The sequence below is a fragment of the Solanum tuberosum genome, unplaced genomic scaffold (assembly GCF_000226075.1).
Source record: "Solanum tuberosum cultivar DM 1-3 516 R44 unplaced genomic scaffold, SolTub_3.0 scf00441, whole genome shotgun sequence".
In the NCBI taxonomy this organism is placed as follows: domain Eukaryota; kingdom Viridiplantae; phylum Streptophyta; class Magnoliopsida; order Solanales; family Solanaceae; genus Solanum; species Solanum tuberosum.
In genome coordinates, this window is record NW_006239381.1 from 329,036 (window position 1) to 352,764 (window position 23,729).

General features: G+C 31.8%; 3 protein-coding genes and 1 non-coding gene across 5 annotated transcripts; 2 read left to right on the plus strand and 2 right to left on the minus strand.

Moving 5' to 3' along the window:
• Window positions 1-2,565: 2,565 nt before the first annotated feature.
• TRNAT-AGU (transfer RNA threonine (anticodon AGU)) lies at window positions 2,566-2,639 on the plus strand. The gene has a single exon. It is a non-coding gene; the product is annotated as a tRNA-Thr (tRNA).
• Window positions 2,640-2,754: 115 nt separating this feature from the next.
• On the minus strand, window positions 2,755-6,441 carry LOC102589303 (heptahelical transmembrane protein 4-like). Its single transcript, XM_006363752.1, has 4 exons — window positions 6,200-6,441; window positions 5,837-6,098; window positions 4,226-4,523; window positions 2,755-3,568 (listed from the first exon to the last, which is right to left on the minus strand). The coding sequence occupies exons 2-4, from the start codon at window positions 6,076-6,078 to the stop codon at window positions 2,915-2,917; spliced, it is 1,194 nt and encodes a 397-aa protein (XP_006363814.1). The 5' UTR covers window positions 6,079-6,098; window positions 6,200-6,441; the 3' UTR covers window positions 2,755-2,914.
• Window positions 6,442-13,080: 6,639 nt separating this feature from the next.
• Window positions 13,081-17,786, plus strand: LOC102589633 (uncharacterized). Its single transcript, XM_006363753.2, has 4 exons — window positions 13,081-13,299; window positions 13,440-13,739; window positions 13,821-13,972; window positions 17,593-17,786. Exons 2-4 carry the CDS (start codon window positions 13,490-13,492, stop codon window positions 17,722-17,724), a joined length of 534 nt encoding a protein of 177 aa, XP_006363815.1. The 5' UTR covers window positions 13,081-13,299; window positions 13,440-13,489; the 3' UTR covers window positions 17,725-17,786.
• A 446-nt stretch (window positions 17,787-18,232) lies between these two features.
• Window positions 18,233-22,641, minus strand: LOC102589970 (premnaspirodiene oxygenase-like). Of its 2 annotated transcripts, XM_006363754.2 has the most exons (3): window positions 21,652-22,641; window positions 20,666-21,311; window positions 18,233-18,467 (listed from the first exon to the last, which is right to left on the minus strand). In XM_006363754.2, exons 1-2 carry the CDS (start codon window positions 22,537-22,539, stop codon window positions 20,688-20,690), a joined length of 1,512 nt encoding a protein of 503 aa, XP_006363816.1. In that variant the 5' UTR covers window positions 22,540-22,641; the 3' UTR covers window positions 18,233-18,467; window positions 20,666-20,687. The 2 variants fall into 2 exon arrangements, with proteins under 2 accessions (XP_006363816.1, XP_006363817.1); XM_006363755.2 differs by lacking the exon at window positions 18,233-18,467 and having other exon boundaries at window positions 20,562-21,311.
• Between the last annotated feature and the right edge of the window lie 1,088 nt (window positions 22,642-23,729).

The window sequence follows — 23,729 nt, forward strand, 5'->3', positions numbered from 1 at the left end:
TTTTCTTCCACTTTATAAAGTGTAAGAAAAAGTTTCACTTTATAAAGTGTAAGAAATAGTTCCATTTTATAAAGTGTAGAAAATAATTCCGTTATATATTAAATTATACACGTTATAAGACTAACGGAAAACGTTTAGAATATTAGATAAAGTGGAATTTTTTCTTCCACTAAGCCTATTTTAGTTACTTCCTAAAGTAGTGGCTTATTTTGGTCACTTTTATGTTTTTGTGGCTTATTTAGGTTTCCAGTTCGGTGTTTTAACCATTTCATTTTACCGTTTCATCATTATAATAGATTTCACTTGAGCTGAGTGTTAAAAGTAAAGATAATATCTCAGTACATTTTATTATTTTCAAACTCTACTTGATATATTATGTTGTTTATTTCTAAAAGCATTTTTTTAAATGACTTTTTATAAAAGTGCATTTGAAAAAAAAAAAAATAGATGTTTGACTAATTCATTTGAAAAGTGTTTTTTGATAAATAAATTGTGTTTGACTAATCTTTTTAAAAAAATATTTTTGAGAGTAAAGTTACGAAAAATGATGAGTATCAATATATATATATTTTTTAAAATGCTTTTGAGAGTAAAGTTACCAAACACTTGATTTTTTTTAAAATAGCATTTTTTACCTCCCAATGACAATACCAAACAGGGTTCGTTTGAATTTGTTTTTACTTCCACCTAGTGATTTTGATATTAAATTGGCTTTGATTAATTAATCTAAATAGACTATAATCCTCTAGTTGAATCTCACATAGGAACGTGACAGAAGCATATCGATCCTCTTTTATTAGTTGAACCCCTAAAACCCTAACCTTTAACTTGTTCAACCGTGAAATTCACATCCTTTCACCTACAATACCACCAACCACCTCTTATCTCTCACTCTATCAAAATGTTTAATCGTAAAACAAAAATCTATATTATTTGATTTTATTTTTTTAGCTTCTTTTACGAGCCTCATCTGTACTAATGTGTTTCAAGTCCAAATAAACTAAGAGTTTAGTGGATTGACAAAAAAATTTATTACTTCACGGTGAATTTCAATGATGTTCACATTAACTAGCTTTGATTTTGCGGTATAAACATTGTTATTATTCGATTACCTTCATGTACATTAAGCAAATTATAAAAGGACTTACCAAAAAAATAAGTGATTAACATGGGTGACGATGTTGTGTAACTCAGCGAAAACTATGTACTCCGTGTTGCAAATATGTCCAAAGGGTGATGAGGGTAAATTAAATATATAGATGTTTCTATAAGTGAACTTTTTGATAACTACAATCGTAAATATTAATTTATAAAATATGTATCGATAAGTTAGTTGATTGACATTTATATATTCAAAATAACTTTCCTACCTATAATTGGGAAAGTGGAAAAGTATGTCGCATATTCATTAAGTTATAATCATGCTTTAATATGAGTACAAAAAATTGAGTGAAAATAATTGTATCAGCTATGAGCATAAAATAAGTACTACTCCATTAATACTCTGTAGATCTTTGTTTCGATAGGAGAGGAAACTCGAGGCCTACCTATTTATTTCCGGCTTCCCTTTAATTTTCCATGTGACTTCTTATGTTGTGTCAGAAATTCCCCCCACATCTTTTTCTTCTTCTTCATTTCATTTTTTTCAAAATTTTGTTCATCCAAATTAAAGTACTAATTTCGAGTATTCTGTTACTTCTATATCCAGAGAATTGAATGACCAGTTTTGTAATTTAGAAGGCATATATATTTGAGGCTAAGCCTTTCCTTTTTTCTTTATTGTTTTAATGTAACAATGGTAAAATACCTTACCTTTTGTTGTTTCACTTATAACAAAATGATATATGTAAATCAGTAAATGTAGCTGCTTGTTTGCTTAAATAAGGTCTTAGGTACATAATTTAGTTTGACGCAAAAGGCATAGTTGAGGAGATGTGATTTTTTGTAACTTTTTAAATAATTTTTTATTATTATTTTAATTAAAAAAAATTATTTATATATATACGAGATTCAATTGGATATGAATTTCTTTTCCTTTAGAAAAAAAAATTAGTTTGTTATATGTTGGACTGATTATTTGAAAGAAATTTTGAATTGGAGTTTAAGGTTTGTAAAGTGATTTTTGACCAATTATATAAGTGAATATTCTCCACCCACAATCTCTCTCTTTTTGAAAAATAAATAAATTAAATGCATACGCAAACATGAATAATACTTTTCTTTTGATTAAGTTTAGCTAGAGTTGGTTCATCACGTGGTACTGCGTGAGGTGTTAGAGTATTGTGTTTGTGCTGATCGTTTTTGTTTGACTAAAAACAAAAGAACAAGATGTTTTCTTTGGCAAAAATTATCTCTAATGATTGAATAGACGAAATATTCTCCAAAATCTTTTACATGTTAAAATGAAAATTTCTTGTAACAAGATACATAAAACCAAAAATAAGCTTATAAAAGATTACAAAATAAAATATCTCCCTTCCCTTTCCTTTGTGATTTTCGTTAAGGTATTTCTTGGCAGAAAATTTAATTTGACAATTTAAATATCCAAGAGAACAGAGTCGTCAAGCTCTCGTAGCTCAGTTGGTTAGAGCACCCGTTTAGTAAGCGGGAGGTCTTGAGTTCGACTCTCAACGAGAGCAAAGCAAAACAATTTTTGAGTGATTGGATTTGCTAATATAAGGTACGTAAAACGCAACTCTTTTTAACTCTTTTTTTTTTAAGATACTTAAATACAGATTATACCAACAAACATAATACACTAGTACATATTGAGCCTGATCATATACTATATTAGAGAATCAATCTTTCTAAATGGAACATTTATTAACGAAGATGGGCAAACGAAACATCTTCTCTACGTTTACATACAATTGAACTAAGGATTGTCACTGACTTTTCAGTTCTTGAGTGGCTCTTAGCACCCTTGCAGGTCCCGCCACCTCAGATAAACCAATCCAGCGTGGTAATGAGTATAAGCCCCTGCCACCACGAGTACATGAAATAGTTGGTGGCTGTGGCCAGCAATGTCAAACTTCCCAGGCATCCATCTTTCTGGAACTCTCATGGCATATATCAGTGCTCCAATGCCGTAAAATATGCCCATCAAAAGTTCATATCCAGTCGTATGAAGCGCCTCAGGTTGGTGCCAAAACAAAACCAGCTTGTGCAGAATAGGTACCGCACCTGACAGGCCCATTCCGAAAAATAGAGATGCTCGAATAACTCGATATTCTGGAGTCTGGAACACAGGAAGTAGGGAACCCAAGATTGTGCCAATTCCCAGGAGGGTAATAAATCCCAGGTACAGATTGCAAAAGAAGGGGTAACACATGAAGGAATAATAGACCGGAGGGTAAAATGAAGTTGATATCAGGGCAGCGATACCGGCATAGTCGAGCCTCAGCATGATGTATGATAAACGCTTTGAATGGCAAGAAAGTAAATGACATGTGCTGCTTGCTAACAAACAAAACATTGCCCCACCAAGGAAGGCATAGAATGGCCAGCGCGTTATTGGTCTCACCAGCAATGGTGCTAATATATTTGCCACATCTTCCTTTACACTCCGCTGCAAAAATTGAACAATAGTGAAATATCAGTTTACTAAGAGGCAGCCTAAGAGTAGCTAGTTGATATGCTATGGCTTAGTGGAAAGAACCACATTAGACTTAACAGTATTATTACTTAACTATGTCAATTATAATAATAAAAGAATTACTACATTACTATGTTTTCAGTTATGATGAATTCATTTACCTTCCTGTATTATGAAAAATGAGTGGGGTAGCAACCAGCCCAGCCCCATAAGAAAAAAATAAATAAATTATAAATACCACAAACACACGCCCAGAAAGAGTAAAAGTAAACCTCAAACCAAAGACAATCTTATCAATAATTATCAGAGCAAGGAAAACTTTAGATTTACATTTTTCAGGGTGAAGTATTAAAAGCAGTAGTATTATTTGGAAGAATTCTTATATTTAAGCATCAGAAGTAACTCCAACTTTCTAACAGCTTCATGTCCTCTTTTTCTTTCTTTTTCTAAGGATACATGACAGGTCCATGAGATACACACCCTATAATGGACTTGTGAATTCCTAGCCAAGCAAATTCATCTTGATGGCATTTATTACAGATCGAATAGGTATCTGAATAGTTATGGTTATCATTCATACATGTGCAGCCTAAGAAGACAGTAACCAGTAGTTGAATGAGGCATTCTTACCAGTACACAGACATCTGTATGGTTGCTGTGGGAAAATCGCTCAGGCAGGCAGTTGTTCAGGAGGTCAATAATATGCCAATTAGAGGGGGAACGTAGCAAACCATCTCGAAGTTTGTGCAAATCAGGCATATGCGGCAAAGAAGGAAGACAAGTTAAAAGTTCTGCTTGTAATTTGTGCAAATCAGCCTTCCTCAGCACATCAGGCAGATTCTGTAAGGAATGTAGATCTACAACCTTGGGAACTTTGGTTGCAGTATAAATGGTCAGCGCAAGGAAGAGGAAGAACCCTATCAAATGCCTATAACAAGTAGGAAAATCAAGATCCTGTTCAGTAATCTTTTATAGCTTCTTTTTCTCAATCAGTATGTCAGGATCAGGATAACATAGACAGAACATTTAGCAAAGCAATGAACCAATAACATAAAGGAACCAGCAATAACATGAAATAAGATCTGAAGGTAGTATATTTGTTCACGTGCTACGACAGCAGTTGCCGCTTCAGTAAAGGTTTAGTAAGGAAATTCAAAGAGTAAAACCAAGTGGTCAGCCTAGTACCTAAACACCTTCTAAGGCACAATCATAGAATGCATAGTTTACTATTTGATTATGACTTACCTAGTATTTCTCAAGGATGCAAGTTTTTTCTTAATTTTGTGGCAATTGCATAGATCAGTTTTCCTGAGCCAGAATGTAAATGACTGAAGTAGCATTCTTATCCTTGGTCAGATCGCGCGGTAGCACTCATAAAACACTTCATGTAATTATCATCAAATTTCTATTAATCATAATAATCGATCCAATAACCCTTTCAAACAAAGAACAATAAATGGTACATTTTCAGCCTGTAAAGATCCTCATCTTAAGACAGCAGCTAAATGACTGATTGACCCTCTTTTCAACAAAACTTGAAGGACCTTAGACTGCAGAGTGGCTAATACTGCCCTCAACAATGAAAGTTAAAAGAACTTTGAGTCCAAAATTCAATTAATCCAAAACCTCTATAAGGAAAGCAGCTAAATGACTGATTGACCCTCTTTTCAACAAAACTTGAAGGACCTTAGACTGCAGAGTGGCTAATACTGCCCTCAACAATGAAAGTTAAAAGAACTTTGAGTCCAAAATTCAATTAATCCAAAACCTCTATAAGGAAAGCAGCTAAATGACTGATTGACCCTCTTTTCAACAAAACTTGAAGGACCTTAGACTGCAGGGTGGCTAATACTGCCCTCAACAATGAAAGTTAAAAGAACTTTGAGTCCAAAATTCAATTAATCCAAAAACCTCTATAAGGAAAGCAGCTAAATGACTGATTGACCCTCCTTTTCTAACAAAACTTCGTAAGGACCTTAGACTGCAGGTGGCTAATACTGCCCTCAACAATGAAAGTTAAAAAGAACTTTGAGTCCAAAATTCAATTAATCCAAAACCTCTATAAGGAAAAAAGTTATCGCAGAGCATAGCATCCTTTCTAATCTATAGTACCATAAAATCAAGCCAATTAAACAAAGAATGTAACAGAAAGAAAAGAATCAAGTTGAACTTTACTCTATAAAAAATGAAAGCAGAGTAATACTAAGAGGATTGTTAAAAGTGAAGAGCGGTAACTCTTACGTCCAAACATTTAGGGTCTCATTGTGAATTGTGAAGATGCTGAGCAATGCTTGCTTCAATGGCCATTCGGCCCGGTAATGACCCAGAATGTATTCGTTGTCTTTCAAATACCCAGGCAATGAATGATACTCCACAAGCTGGTACTTCACTTTCTTCCATAATCTCTTTCCTTTCCCTTCCTTGGAAGGAGACAATAATTGATTATCCTCATTAGCAGTCAATTTCTCTTTGCCCTTATCCATCTTCACATTCAATTCGTTATCTGTCAACACAAAATCCTGATTAAGGTGTATAAACAAACAGATCCGAGTCCTAACAATAACAAAATGAGAATTTCGTAGAGAAGTTGCTAATACAACATACAATTCAAGAACCCAACAGAGATGATGACGTGTTTCTTGATCGTAGAACCCTAACCCTTAATCTTTGGACGAAATTAGGGGATGGGATTCTTGGCATGAAGAAGAAGAAGAGAAGAAAAGCTTTGATGTAACCAAATTTAGGTGGAATTTAATTTCACAAGAAACTTCGACGTGGTCGATGCAACATATACCTTTTAATACAAGACGCAAAAGACGGACAGTAAATTGAGAAAACGACTCATCACATTTTTTGTCAGCAATCAATTAAAATAAAAGTTCAAATAGTTAAATAATTAAACTACTAAAAATTTTATTAAGAAAACCATTAAGACTAAAATACTTCAAATTTTTCTTTAAAATTAATTTTTATCTTTTTCAGATCTTACTTATGAAAATACATAAATTAGGTTGGGGCTGATGAGATGCCTTGATTGAAAATAGATGCGGAGATGGTGAGGTGATTTTGTTTGTTGGTGGTTTTGGCACGATTGCTGCCAATGCCAGATTTGTCAAACATATACTTACAAAATTTATTTGTCTTTTGGTGCTTACAAATTGCATGGCATATTGCATGTTCTACACAGTTTTATTATTATTTAACTGTAACTAATTAGTATATTCACATGTTATTTAAGTATTTAATTACTTTTATAATAAATTAATATAATTTGATTACATTAAGCAAATGATAAATACACCTTTCCTTTTATTTTATATAGCGATTTATTTGGACATTTTATTTAACAAATAAAAATAATTTCACGTACTAAAAGTATTATTAGAGCTTGCAATATTAAGGAACACATTTAATTTTTAGAATAAATTTGAATATCTTTCATTATTAAATTTATGAAAATAAACTTTATATAAATAAAATCAAGATATTAAAATGGGATAATTGTATAAAATAACAAACTATTAATTCAAATAAAATGTTATAACCACAGTTTCATTTTATTATAATTTGTAGCAAATACTTTGTCATCGCCTCTCTCCCCAGAAATCTCGCTCGTCATTCTCCGAGATCTCGCTCGCCACTCTCCATCTACTCTCTCACTTTATACACACACAAATGTATAAATTGTGTTTTTGTTTGTATAAAGCAAGAGAAAACTGTATATACAAATACAAATACATATATTTTTGTCTTATACACTTATAATTATACAAAAACAGATCTTCCGCTACCAGTTCTCTTTTTGCCTTTTCTCTCTTTCTCGCTTTTATACAAATTACTATGTATAATTTGTGTTGTATAAAGCGAGAGAGAAATTTGATATACAAATATTTTATTTCGATTTAATTGTTATACATTCAAATTTTATGCAGATATACAAACATAAAGAACATAAACATATATACAAATGCAATTTTCATAGACATCGATTCCCGATTTATACAAATTGTTGCGATTATACAAATCAGATGTCTGTGATTTTATATAAATCAAAGCTGCCTGCGATTTTTATACAAATCTGATGCTCCATAGCAAACATAAAATTTGCTTTGGAGCGCAATTATGCAAACTATAGTTATAGCATACAAATATGATTTTTATGTTTGCTAAACCTAAAATTTACTCTAATAAATATGATGAATCAAAGGGTTTATTGTAAAATAATTCAAGAAACTTTTAAAAATTGTTGCTGTAAAACTGTTTTAACTTTTGAAATACTATTATTCTGATTCTTATAACTTTTTATTTTTTGACGGATCTGAAATTGTTGCATATACAGTGGATTAGTGGTTATATATGCAAAGTCAAGACCAAAAAAAAAAAAAGAAAAAAGAGAGAAAGATATTAGTATAAGCAAAGATTGAGAGTTGCAAACCTTATGATGGGCCATGTGTTATTGGAACTTGGCATATTCCAAGCCCAGTTGATTTATTATTCTTTTGGACCTAATTGTCATGAACAACCACGTATCATGTCAATTGTCAGGAACTATTTGCCACATATTTTGCCATGTAAGAGCCTTACATAAAAGTGAAAATTCTAGATCCATGTAAAATTATTTTGTTTTTGGGAAAAAATCGACATCTTTAACAAATTTGGTACAAAAATCACTTAAAATATCTTGGAAGATTATAGGCACACGGAATTCTAAAGAGCTAACAAATATCTAGTATTTTCCAATAGTAAAGTAATTATCTTGAGTGTATATGTAAAATCGTGAACAATTTATCAAGTATCGTGCAATGCATTTAGTTGATATGTAAGGTCCAATAGTATCGTATAAAATGAATGGAAAAAGTATTTTCTACGTAATTAGTTCATAAATCATAATTTCTTTGTCCCTAATTATTTGTTCACTTTTGAATTGACACACCTATTAAGAAAATAATAATTGACATAGTGAGTTTACTATTTTACACCTATTAATTACGAAGTGATGAATTAAAAAGAAGTTCTACTTTTTTCAAAGTAATTAATTGAGGATATAAATAGGTAATTTTTTTTTTATCCTTTCTTGATTTGTCAAAATGGACAAGTAATTAGGGACAGAGAGATTATTAATCTCAATTTAGTGCGAAATTTGAATTTTGTCATGTCCAAATTGTTGGGTTCTGAAGGGTGATTAGGGCGTCATGCGGAAGCTTACAATTGCAAATCATTGAGATGGTAAATTAGATGACAAACAAAACTATTCTAAAAGACATAATATTATTAGAGGTTGGTCAAATGACCTACATATTAAAAACTAATAAAAAGATATTAAAATTGTTGAGAGAAAGTCTCCCCATAAACTAAACTCTTAAACAACTACATTGTGGATGCTATTGTTATTGTGTTAGAAGAAATAAACCTATATTTATAGAGTCCTAAAACCTTTCCTACTAGAAAAGGAGTCCTAAAAGGAGAGAATAAACCAAATATAAAATAATATTATATTTTCCTTTCAAGAAAAGTAAAAACATTTATGGTAATGTTTTGTTTTTTCTTTAAGGAAAAATAAATCTTAAATTATGGTAAGAAAATCAGGGCAAAACTCTAACACAAATAACTATACAAAGAAAAATATCAAATAGAGGGGGTAAAAATATCAATTTAGTAATGAAAGGTCTTTTCTTTGTCATACCTTTAATTATGTGAATTAGATTTACGTATTAGTCATGCACTTCAAATTTGTGTGTTAAAATCTACAAAAAGAAACAGAGCACAAAACGGCCTTTTCTCAATTCAGAGTACAATTGTGAGAGCATGAAGTACCAACGTGGTGGAGTGCCATGAAGAATCACGAGCTAATATCAAATATGCACATGTAAGTCACATTAAATCTGGTGATTAATTTGGCCAATTCGTTTGACCTGACCACTACACGGAAGTGCTTACATACAGAGAACTAAGAATAGGGACACTAGCAATTCCAATTTGAGGTTGGTTTGACTACGCTAATTTTCATCCGTGGACTCCACTGGCTTGTGATAGAGTCAGAATTTTCACTAAAGAGATTTACTCTATTTAAAGAAGTAAAGTACCAAAGAAGATAAGACGATGCCATCTATTATATATATATATATATACATAGCAAGTAATTTAATCTTGAATTATGTAGGTACTTTTCCATCTAATGAATTTCGATTGAATCCCTTACTGCTCCAAATCATACTAAAAGAGATGTTTTGACATTATTTTACTTTTGGAAAACAGCACAAGCACTATTAGTTTAATTTAATTAATCTGCACTTAAGATTTTAAAACAAAGAATTAAAAGATATGGAGTACAAGAAAAGTATATTAATTGTTAATTACTTATTGACAACATAAAAGTTAGCCATCATGCCAACAAATGACAACAACTTGTGGTTGGTAAACGGTGTGTTTTAGCACTTCCACTCTCGATCGGTCAAAGTAAAAAGTGGAACGACATACATACATATATACAGAGAAGTCCATTTAAGGTAAGTGGATTTCCAAAGATATATACATGATGAGTCACAATAGACATTAGACGATAGAGATTAAAATTCACAAAGGTCATCAAATAAGAACAAAAAAAAACAGAAATTTATTTTTCCTTCTTTTTTTCTAACGATGATGTTCGGTAGATTATTTTTTTTTCATCCTTAATACTAATAAGACGCTAGAAGCACTGACCTTTTTATTGATTTGTCTGGTTTATATCGAAGTTATTTTTAAAATTTCAAATTTCTTTGTTCATATATTTAGTTCATATCAGGATATTTTTGAAATTTTAATACCATGTTTTAAAGATGCTTTACATATATTTTTATGAGTTTGGTCCCATATCAATAAAAACATTACATTTAGTATGATTTATTGAGCCGCCACGTTAACTCACAAGTTGGACTAGTTAATTTTTTTTTTTGGTTTTTTTCTTCTATACTGGAACTTTTTGACTCTTGGGAGTCTGCTCTATCTTCTTCTACTTAATTTTTTTTACTCATATCTTTTGTGGTACCAAATTAAGAGAAGAGTATGGTCACCAACTAACTAACCATCGCATGCTCTAACGCCCCTCGTTTTCAGAAATAAAATAAAAAAAACTATATAGACCCTTTAATTCATCACACTTGTTACACATGTACATTATTAAGCATGGCAAAACATAAATGTTGGTTAACGAACTTGGAGGTAAATAAGAATCCCTTACTGGAGCATCCATTTGAAATGAATCTATCACATGCACCAGTTTAATTTGTCATTGACTAATATATCCACATCATAATATAAAGTCCTAGATGACCTAGCACTCGATAAGGCCATAAGAGTGGGGTTTTTTTACCCTGTGCGCACTCAAAAATTAGTGATTGTAGGTTTTTCCAATAAAAAAAAATAATCGATAAGGCTTCTAGTTTGTTCAAAATCCAAGCTTAATTAAGATTAACTCTGGGAGCTACATATCGTTTAGGGTATGAGAGAAAATAATACATGTAATATTAGTTGGCTGTTTATAATTTTAAAATTAAATATTGTTACGTCTCGTACTAAAGTTATTTTGTAAAATCTCATATTATATCAAGCTATGTTCTATAAATTATTATATTGGAGGGAGTAAAATGTCTTTGTTTATCGTCTTTGGCTCTCCACATTTTAGGACTCTGAAGAACAAGTTTATTTATTTCTCCTCCGCCAAATCAAATTAAATTAACGCCTTGCTTGAAGTACAATGTTTGATTCTTCCTAAATACTTTTTCTCTTATACTGAATTAGTAGGTGTTTGACAGTACATCTTTCACTTTAAAATTGTGAAATTAGAATTTAATATAAAATTGTGTTTGATCATATTTTTGCGAAGAATAAGAACATTCATATTCCAAAAAAAAAAGGGTGGTATTTTAACAACGTAGCAGTTGAACTGTAGAGGTAATGGACGGAGATGCTGAGGCACGCGCACGACGGTTTTTAATTTTGTTTTTGAAAGAGAATACTAATTTTTATATTTATAAATAATTTAATTTTAATACTTATTTTATCCTAAAAAAATAAAATTATATAAATATAAATGTTTATGATTTTTTTTCTTCACTTCATGCTAAATTAAAGTGTGCACGTGAATTAAAAATGACGGAATACAACAATAATTTTCTTAAAATTTGACAGTAAATTTATAATTTAGGACGCTCTAATTATGATATATTTTATTTGAGCACTTTAAATACGAGATAAATTATTCTTATTAGACACTTCTTATTCATAATTAAGTTAATCACATAAGCTATATATCATTCTTTAATTATACATAATAACATCAATTGAAATAAATATGATTATTTACAACTTATTGAGGACAACTAAAAAAGTGATATATGTTAAGTGATTGATGTAATTAAGTAATGAGTGTATGATAACATGCACAATTTTTTAAGAAGATTTTGAATCGAAAAGGTCTAATAGAAATATTTTATCATGTGTTTTGATAATTATTTGAGTGTCAAAATAAAATCTATCTATGTTACTTTAAAAACATAAAAATCATTTAAAATGTTGATTGGACTTTTTGTTTTTTTATTAAAAGAGTTTATAATAGACAAAATTGACAGATACTGTTTTCCTCAAATCATTATTTAATTATCTCTATATTATTTAAAATCAAGGAATTCTAAAATATATATGACAAGAGGAAAAACAAGGAGTCCTAAAAATACAGTAATAGGAAAATGTATGATAAGAGATATTAAAAAAAATTAATAATTAAGAAGTTCTAAAATGCATCACAAAAGATAGAAAAGCAAAATAGAATCATATCGGGGGAAATTAGGAATTTTCCCATAATAGCATGGCCTAAAATTTGGCATAAAAGAAGTCCATATTTTATTTTTTGATTTCTAATAGCATAATTATATTTTTTTAAGATTTCTGTGATGATCTTCATATAAAATAATATTTATTTTAACACATTTTTATTATAATTTATAAACATAAAATATAGTACTAACAAAATATATACACTAAATTAATTTATTGACAAATTTAAAAGAAAAATTATAGCTTAAAAATTAGATGTCTCAAAAAGGAGGGTCCACATGCCACCTCTGACTTTCAGAGTGTCTCACCTGCAAACGTGAAGTCGTAACTCATAAACTACTCGCGTAGATGTTTTATTTTATTGGTTCATTTTTTTGCAAATTAAACAATAATTCATATTACTTTAATATTAAATAAATATATAAAATACTAATTAAATTTAATATTTTAAAATATAATTAGTAAAGTTAATTCAATAATATATATCTTTGATTAAATTTTTTAAAAAAACATATTAAATCAACATAGATCAAATAATACATACTACCGCTGTTTTGTAGTATGACAAAACAACAATAGGCCATATAAGCTCAGGTTGTGGGGGTTTGGCAGATGTATACTTTTTTCTTACGTCTCTCTATTTAAAGCTACAATCCCTCATTCATGCTTTCTTCACACGCTCCCTTTAATTTCATTTACCACCAAATTTACTTCATTTTCTGCCACGCTTCCTTACATCATTATTCTCCCCTGTTACTACTACTTCTTCTTCTGCTGCCTTCTCTTTAGCTCATATAAACTCCAAAAAAATTACACAACTGAAAACCGTGCGTACGTAGTTTTTCTTCCCATATTGGTGATTGAATTTCTCTGTGGAATCTTCTGCATCGGTGAGTGTGTATACTGTCAGAGTTCTCTCTGTTTTTATTATTGCTTGACAAGTTAGTTTTGGAGTAATCAATCATCTTCTTCTATTCATCTTTAACTTCACTCAGAAAATTGAAACTAAATTTTGTGCATTTTGATTTAGTTTGCACTCTGCATTATCAATCGATTGACCGGCCGGTGTTTGAGTTTAAGATGGGGAATTGCCAAGCGGCAGAGGCAGCAACAGTAGTGATTCAACATCCAGGCAATAAAATTGAGAGGATTTATTGGTCTATAAGTGCACATGAAGTCATGAGTTCGAATCCTGGCCACTACGTCGCCCTTGTTATCACTTCTCCAACTGAGAGAACACACAATGGTTCGCCCGTCAGGCAGCTTAAGCTTCTCCGCCCCGGCGATACTTTACTTCTTGGACAAGTTTATCGACTCATCAGCTTCGAAGGTAAAAAAATTAATATCTCAATTTATTTTTCGTTCAATAATTTCTTTATCATTAATCTGATCGATCATTTTTTTTTTCCAGATGTACTAAAAGAGTTTGCTGCAAAAAAGTGTGTGAAACTTGGCAAATTACTCCGGGAAAGTGGAGGCCTTGTTCTCGATTCAAAGAAAATCTCCGTTGATTCTTCAGCAGTGAAAAACAAGCCCAAAATGGTGAATGGAATCCCAGCTAAGGTAATTAATTTTTACAACAAATCCTTTTAGGACCATTTTTTATTTAGATGTGTTTTAAATTCTCGGGTCTAAGTTAAGTCACTTTCACCCTTTTAAACATACCCAACGGCCAACTGAATACAAACTTAAATTACTGTTTGGATTTTTTTTTCACTTCGTTTGCATTCATTTTAAAGGCTACTACTGCTATAAGATTCTGTTATTCAAATTTTTGAAGTAAAAAATTGGCTTGCAATTAAGGATTCTTTTGTATTTGATCTCTGTAGATTTGATGATATCTCGATAACTTATAAAGCATCTTTCCCTTCCGAAAAGATGAGTGCATAAAAAAGAAGAAGAAGCTTATAACTTATAAATACTTTCACCTTCTCATATTATTGTCCACCTTACTATAAATAGTTATTTCAAATTACTTAAATTAATTAATTAAAACTTCTCAATTTCACCCTTACAATTAATATTTTTTAAAAGCCTAAACAAGCTTATAAGATCCAAAATAAATTATTTTTTACAAGAGTGGATAAAAGATAAATTAGCTAAACTATCCATTTCATGATTTCTTAATGGACGTGAAATGAACAAGTGTACGATATATGGGATGGAGGGAGTAAGTAATAAACAGAGACGTCTATTATACCTCGGATAGTGATATTGGGCCTGCTTTCAAGTGTGTCTATTTTTCATAGGGAAAATTGTATATAATAGCAAACTATTAATTCAAAATTAAATGATATAAATATAGTTTGATTTTAATTGTACCTCATAACAAACTGTTGCTATTTCACCTCTCTTCTGGTGAATCTCGCTCGCCACTCTCGTTCTCTCCCTCGCCTCTCTCGTTTTTTATACAAATGCAAGTGTATAAAGTGTGTTTGTGTTTATATAAAGCGAGAGAAAATTGTATATATACATATATATTCGTTCCCCTCTCTCCCCTCTCCCAGATCTCGCTCGCCACTCTCCCAGATCTCGCTCTCTCACTTTATACAAAAATGCAAATTGTATAGAATGTGTTTGTGTTTGTATAAAGCGAGAGAAAATTGTATATATACATATATATTCGTTCCCCTCTCTCCCCTCTCCCAGATCTCGCTCGCCACTCTCCCAGATCTCGCTCTCTCACTTTATACAAAAATGCAAATTGTATAGAATGTGTTTGTGTTTGTATAAAGCGAGAGAAAATTGTATATATACATATATATTCGTTCCCCTCTCTCCCCTCTCCCAGATCTCGCTCGCCACTCTCCCAGATCTCGCTCTCTCACTTTATACAAAAATGCAAATTGTATAGAATGTGTTTGTGTTTGTATAAAGCGAGAGAAAATTGTATATATACATATATATTCGTTCCCCTCTCTCCCCTCTCCCAGATCTCGCTCGCCACTCTCCCAGATCTCGCTCTCTCACTTTATACAAAAATGCAAATTGTATAGAATGTGTTTGTGTTTGTATAAAGCGAGAGAAAATTGTATATATACATATATATTCGTTCCCCTCTCTCCCCTCTCCCAGATCTCGCTCGCCACTCTCCCAGATCTCGCTCTCTCACTTTATACAAAAATGCAAATTGTATAGAATGTGTTTGTGTTTGTATAAAGCGAGAGAAAATTGTATATATACATATATATTCGTTCCCCTCTCTCCCCTCTCCCAGATCTCGCTCGCCACTCTCCCAGATCTCGCTCTCTCACTTTATACAAAAATGCAAATTGTATAGAATGTGTTTGTGTTTGTATAAAGCGAGAGAAAATTGTATATATACATATATATTCGTTCCCCTCTCTCCCCTCTCCCAGATCTCGCTCGCCACTCTCCCAGATCTCGCTCTCTCACTTTATACAAAAATGCAAATTGTATAGAATGTGTTTGTGTTTGTATAAAGCGAGAGAAAATTGTATATATACATATATATTCGTTCCCCTCTCTCCCCTCTCCCAGATCTCGCTCGCCACTCTCCCAGATCTCGCTCTCTCACTTTATACAAAAATGCAAATTGTATAGAATGTGTTTGTGTTTGTATAAAGCGAGAGAAAATTGTATATATACATATATATTCGTTCCCCTCTCTCCCCTCTCCCAGATCTCGCTCGCCACTCTCCCAGATCTCGCTCTCTCACTTTATACAAAAATGCAAATTGTATAGAATGTGTTTGTGTTTGTATAAAGCGAGAGAAAATTGTATATATACATATATATTCGTTCCCCTCTCTCCCCTCTCCCAGATCTCGCTCGCTCACGCGCTTCTCTCACTTTATACAATTGATCTTTTTGTTATGTATACCAAAGTAGATTATACAACTGCTTTCTTTTGTATATGTATAGCGAAATATACATATTTATGTTTGCTATGGAGCGCAATTATACAAAACTTTGCTATAACATACAAATATGAATTTTGTGTTTGCTATATGTGAAAGTTGCTCTTTTCCATATGATGGCAAGTGAGATTATTATTGCACCTATGAGGCCATGATTATCTGAAGATTTGATAGGAATAAGTGACATATTTGGTTGTTAGTATTATTTGTCTAACTACATTATTTTACATATCCCTGAAATAATTGTCTTTATTATATAAACAGGGTAAATAATTTGTTAGGTAGCCATCCTAAAAATGGTTCCTTATTTTATTTTCCGCTAGTCAATTATTTTCTGAATATACTATTACATTGAGGTTGTTATTGGTGCACATTTTAAGGAATATGTATTGATCTATCAATTAGGGCGGATGAACCTTAGCCATCTTTTCTGTACAATAATTAAGCTAGCTAGAAGTTTATAAAATAAAGAGAGACTTTGAATCTTGTGATGTTAAATTTGTCACGTATATATTAGTTGGACAACATTAGGGTCGGCAAAGATAAAAAAGATACGGAGAAAGGCTGGCTAGAATTATGTTTCTTTTTCATTTATTTACTTACTTGGTTTTGTTAAATGAATAATGGAAACCATGTGCTTTTCCTTGGTTAATTATGGAAAGGTATAGTGGAATCTCTATAAGAAGCCATTAAAATGTGTAATGAGAGTCTCTCTCTTGATCATTATAGCATATGTTTTTAATTCCACTTCCCAATTATGCGGGCTTTATCTCTGTCGATCATAAAGGGAATCACATGGGTATTTCCTATTCGTTGAAACAGAAATTAAAGAATTAAACAAGAGATTACCAGAATATCAAGTGGTTGTTAATAATTGTTAATGCTGATTCATTGTTAGTACAGTATAAGATTTTTTAAAATAGCGAAGAGACACTGAATCTGATTTTTCTCCATCTCCAAGCGTTTTTTTAGTTCCAGAGTCCTAATCAGAAACTGTCGTTAGTCGCGTGAACGAAAGGATTGATTACTTAAAGAGATAATGAGAATTAATAATATTTTCAAATCCTCTGACTTTGCAAGGTTAAGGAATATTGCGATGAAATTTGTGTGATTAGATCATTTGTTTGATAAAGTAAAAGTAATAATGGTGCGTCTGACAAAGTCGTGAGGAGAGAGATTCTGTTCAAAGCATGATGACTAACTAATCCAAATAGAAAAGGTTTTTTATCCAATTGCTTTTTACTACTATTGGTGTTTCTGCAGCTCAATATTCATGCATCTTTTGTGCACTTTTTTGTTCAGATGGAACATGAAACTTATCAACATGGAAGCAGTAGCAGTAGCAGCAGTGGGCAAAGAAGTATGGGAAGACATCATGGTGGTGGGGGGCAATGGAAACCAGCCTTACAGAGTATTGCAGAGATTGGAACTTGAACTATACCCACCATACTTCCCTAGCTACCATGGCTAAACCTTTTCTAAAAGGGATAAGAAAAGATAGCAACTCAATTGTCCCGAGCTACTAGTAATTAGTTTAGAAAAGTACCACTCAATGGAGATGAATGTTTGACGGATTCGCTCTGAAGAATTGCATCTACTTAGTAGCTGCTTATTTTCAAGTTTCACGTAATTACCTGGTCTTAGCTTAGCTATAATTAACATTTGTTTCCATTCGCAAAAGTTATCAACTAGTTGGGCAAATTCCTATGCGGTCATTCAAATTGATTTCATACTGGGTCAAAAATTAATGACCAATTAGCGACCCATATTTGCTACTATAAACTTAAAATAAGCCCATTTTACCAGTTTGATCAGTATACCACATCCTTTTTTCTGGTTTTAGCTAATTAAGTAGTTAGAGGGAATTATATGGATTTTGATTGTAAAATACATAATTTTAGGGGTTATGATAGGATATTCCATCTAAAAGAGATTTATTAACTATGTAACTCATCCTTTTTATGAACCACAACAATTCCCCAACTCCAATATAATATTCAAAATATAGAAACATAAATTGGGTTCTTTATGTCTTAGCATTTGCGTAACACCAACACATAGTTATAACTTGTCTTCTATTCGTTAATACAGAACGAGATGTGATCACAAGCTATAAAAGAAATGACTGCTACTCCCATCCTTCACTTTTACTCATCCTTATTGAATTTTGCTCCTCTCTAAAAAATAATAATTAATTAATTAATATCAAGAAAAACATGAAAATAGTGACAAATGGTATCAAACACACTGCACACGTGCTAACAACCAACTTGACTGATTTGTAATTTTGTAAGTATTAACAAAGCAAAGTGCATCTAGCAAAAAGCCAATAATGTTTACGCTAATAACAGAGAAGTAGTAGATTTGTAATAATACAAAAAAACACATCACTTTTTCCTGAGATTCGTTTTATTTTTTCTATTTGAACTATCATTAATATTTATTGAAATATACCTCAACTTATATCTTAGTACACATACCACACTTGTTTTTTTTTAATTTGAAAATGAGATCTAGAAAATAATCCCACCATGGTAGAATTTAAATAATTATTAGGTTAAAAATCAAGGAAGTAATATTTTCGGATAAAAATAAAAAACTGGTTATTGTAAAAATTTATGGGTGTTCAAATTTTTTTTCATCTTCTTCAATTCATCCTCAAGTTCCATCTTATCATTAACAAAATAGAGGAGAAGGCTGATAAATGAAGAAAAATGGTTGAAAAGAAGAAGGGACAGAGCAGAGAGGCTAGGATTTTAAGGGGTCGTTTGGTAGCTGGTTTGGAGGTGAATTACATTTCTGTCTATTGCACTCTCTAAAGAAGAAAAGAACTTGTGAGTTCTAACTTATATTCCTATTTAACACAAAATATGTATTGATTTACACTCTGGTAAATTTGGAGCTAGTAAGTATTACTTATGAATTACTATAATGAATCATTTGCGTCTCAATACCCGTTTGGCCATAGATTTGCCAAGTAATATTTGTGGGGAAATTTGGCAAATAGTGTTTGTCCATATAATTTGCTATTATTTGATAAATATTTTTGGCAAATATCTCAAATTCCCAAATACTAGTTTTTCCTAGTATTTGAGCCAAATCTCATTATTTGGGATCTTTTAAAAATTGAAATTTTATACCAAACTTTTATCTTTTATAAAAACACCCTCTATAGTAGTTGTTTGCGTTGTATTTCATAATTTTTTTACGTGAACACCAAAATCGTGATGAAATATTCGGTGAATATGAAAGTGATGATATGGTTGTTGAAAAAAATGATGAACAATCGGCTCAAGGTAACAAAGTCATGTGCTTTGTCTACTTCACGATGTATGTAATGATGCTTGTTGCACTCACTCCAAACTACCACATTGCTCCAGTGTCATGGACACTACTTGTTATTTGTTGCAACGAAGATCCAATTGACTTGTAATACAAACGTATGGTTAGTTTTGATAGTTTTTACACTTATGGGTATAAATCATACTTTTCTAAAAATGTGAAATATGTTTTCTAAATACTATGGTCAAACACATGGTGAAATTTCACCCAAATAATATTTGCCATAGTAGGCCTAATAGAAGGTAAAGTTACAGGAAATAGTATTTTCCTTTCCTACTTTGACCATGGATTTAGATAGTAAGCTGCTGAAATGATCCAATACTGTGCTGCATTTTCTCTTAGAGACCTAACTTTTGCTCTTAACATTTGATTCTATTACTGATTTTCCAGCTTTTGTGTGAGAGTACTGAAGTTCTTTGTCAACTTTCACAAATTAGCTTAACTACGATTTCTTGTTGAGTTTGGATCGAGTATTCTTTTGGCATATATAGTGCATTATTTCGGGTTCAGTATTTTCGAGGTCAGATAGTTTTATGTCTATCAGTTCCTCTAACTTGATTGTTTGTCTTCCTTCCGTTGAATAAATTGGTTGATTTCAAGAAAATGGTGTTAAAAATTATTTTGATCTTTAGACAATATTATGTATTCTGTTTTGATTGTTCAATTCATGTTAGAGCAATATTTTGATCTACCTATGCAATATAATTAGCCTCGAACAGCAGTTAAATTCCCCAGTTTTAGAACATGTTATTAAAATGTAAAAGCCTTTTGTACTAGCAATGCCTAGTACACAAAGACTCGTTCAGAAACTAGTTCAACATTAATTTTCCTGTAGACAACTTATTAGTATCTTATTATGATTTGATTTAGCACATGCAGTAGGCAGAGACTAGACAAGAGTTTTTTTTTCTATCTGTTTGGGCATATTATGAAATATTAAGAAATGTGGATACTTAGATGTATTTGCAAGGATGCTTTCATTCTGTTACAGTCAATAACAGTGTGAAATAACAGAGAAAAGAATAGAAGAAACCTTATTTCATGTGCATAAGTCATCAGTCTTGGGATTTGGAAATATAAGGTTTTGCAACCAAATACAAATCATTCTTCCTCCCTACTGTTGCACCAAAAGTCTCTGTCATGTCAAGGTTACTTGCTTCAATTCCATCAGGGAGTTTCCAGTCGAAATGAAATAGTAATTTGGCAAGTGGAAGTTCAACATTCGCAATTCCAAATAATGTCCCTGGACATATCCTTCTGCCACCTCCAAATGGTATGTACTCAAGATTAGTCCCAATGAAATCCAAGTCTGAATCTTGGAATCTTTCTGGTTCAAAGCATTCAGCATTTTTCCAGTGCTCTGGATGTCTACCTATTGCCCATGCATTGATGATGACTTTGGTTTTGGCAGGTATTTCATAGCCACCAATATCACATTTTTCTATAGCTTCTCTTGGTAGTAACAACGGTGCTGGTGGATGCATTCGTAGTGTCTCTTTGATAACCAATTTCATATAATCTAGCTTTTGAATTTCCGATTCTGTAATTTTACTTTTCCCTTTGAAAACCCGTCTCACCTCAGCTTGTGCTTTTTCCATCACTTGTGGATTCTTCATCATTTCTGAAATAGCCCACTCTAAAACTGTGGATGATGTGTCTGTTCCCCCTATGAAGATTTCCTGAATGTGTACAGCCATATGATAAACTTTTAGTTCAAATGAATTGAGGTGATGTTAGTCACTCAGCAGTTATTTAGAATTAGGCAAAATGATAAAAACATTTTCTCTATGCTCTATGATAAGTAGGCAACATATAGATGCATCAATATAATAATTTTGACATATCAAGCATTCAATTGTAAAGTAATAGTCCTCATGTATGATTTCCTTCTAGTGAGCAGATATTTTTCTGTGTGATTTGAGTAGAGACAAACATAATATGATGTTCCAAAAAAAGTTTTTTGAAAACTAAAGCACTTCTTGTTTTAGAAAAGGGGATTATAAGGTTGAAAGAGCATACCAAAATGACAGATTTGAGAGTGTTTCTTGATATGGGGATTTCTAAATCACCACTTTCTTGAACCCTAAGTAAAACATCAACCAAATCTTCCTTATACAACATGTCTCTCTTATTTGCCTTGTGCTCTTGTATTATATCCTCAAAGATTTTATCAACATTTTGGTGTACTTTCTCAAGTGCAGACCTCACTCCACTTAATGAGTGGAAAATTTTCAAGGAAGGAAATAAATCTGGTATATCAAAACCTCCTGATAGCTCTGTAATTGTTTTCATAGCTTTAATAAACTCATCTTTGTGTTTGCATTTCTTACCAAAGGCTGCCCTGGCAGTTATGTTATTCGTCATCGAGAATAGCATTTCACTAATATCAATAGGAACTTGTGGCTGTATAAATGAAATTGCTTCAATAAGATTCTCAACTTCCTCTTCCCTGATTGACTCAAATGATTGAACGCGCTTTGCACTTAAAAGCTCCAAGACACATACTTTTCTAAGCTGTCTCCAATTAGCCCCATAAGGAGAGAATGAAAGGGTGGGGCTGTTGTTGCTTAGAATCTGTACAGAAAGAAGTTGTGGCCTATTAGCAAAGATTATGTCATGAGTCTTCAGTACCTCTTTTGCCACTTGTGGTGATGATACTATAACAGCAGAAACTTCACCAAGTTGTAGGTGCATCATGGGACCATATTTGTTTGACAAATTCTTCAAAGTATGGTGAGGCAATGAATTAGATAACTGATGCAAATTCCCAATAAGTGGAAGTTTTCTAGGACCTGGAGGGAGTTTATACTGAATCTTGGATTTTTTCCATAGCTTCAGAGCTATGGCTACAAAGAGAAGGAAGGCAATAAGCATAGGAAAATTGGAGTGTTGAATCTCCATTATCATAGTAGAAGATCTGAAATCTAGAGTATCAGCTACCCCTTTTTGCTGTAGAGTTGAACTCTGTTTTCTTTATATTCTTTTTTTCTCCATTGAAAAATCTTCTGATTGGACCGTTTATCTCTTAATTTATCACAAAAACTCCATGTACACACATCATTTCTTTATCTGCCGTTCACAAAAAGTGTTGACCAGAACTATAATTTTTTTTGTCCCTTTTAACAAGAAGTATTGCAAATTACTATACTCCCTCCGTTTCAAAAACAATGACATCCTTTCCTTTTTAGTTTGTTTAAAAAAAAATGACCTATTTTTTTTTTGGTAACATTTTAATTTCAGTTTTCCACGTGGCATATTTAAGACCACAAGATTAAAGGATAATTTTGTACATTTGACATAACTTTAATTTAGGATCACAAGATTAAAAAATCTTCTTTATTTACTTAACCTCTATGCTAAGTCAAACCAGGTCACTTTTCGTGAAAAGGAGGGAACAGTTAACAGTTGTATATATTTTTAATTGGTTAAATGGCTTACAGAAACAAGAATTGAGGAATCTTTTGTAATGATTAATGCAAAAGAGGACCTTTCAAGTTTCAAATGGCATACTATAGTGCGTATTAAAAAGAAAAAACTCTCCTAATACATGTAATAGAACAGATCTTGAAAATGAATGTCTCTACATAGCCCAGTGCAACTTAATTATTCGATTAACATTGATTTTGTCAGAATGCAGTCCACCAAGGACGACGCATGATTTGATATATGACCAAAATGGGGTCTCTTTATACCAAAAATAGCATAATCTTGGCTTTTTACGTAACTTAATTCCCATTGAGGGCGTTTGGTTATGGATTAAAGCTTTTCTAAAAACAAAGTGATTTTTAATTTATGTACTTACATATTTTTTAAAGAAATATATCAGGCTCACAAGTCCCTAATTACTTGTTCACTTTTGAATTGACACACCTATTAAAAAAACAATTAATGACATAGTGAGTTTATCATTTTATCCCTATTAATTATGAAGTGGATGAAAAATTCTACATTTTTAAAAATAATTAATCATTTAATTGAGGATATAATAGGTAAAAAGAATTTGTCCTCTTTGATTTGTCAAAATAAATAAATAATTAGGGACAACTATAAAAGAAAAAGTGGACAAGTAATTAATTAGAGATGGTGTTTGAACACAT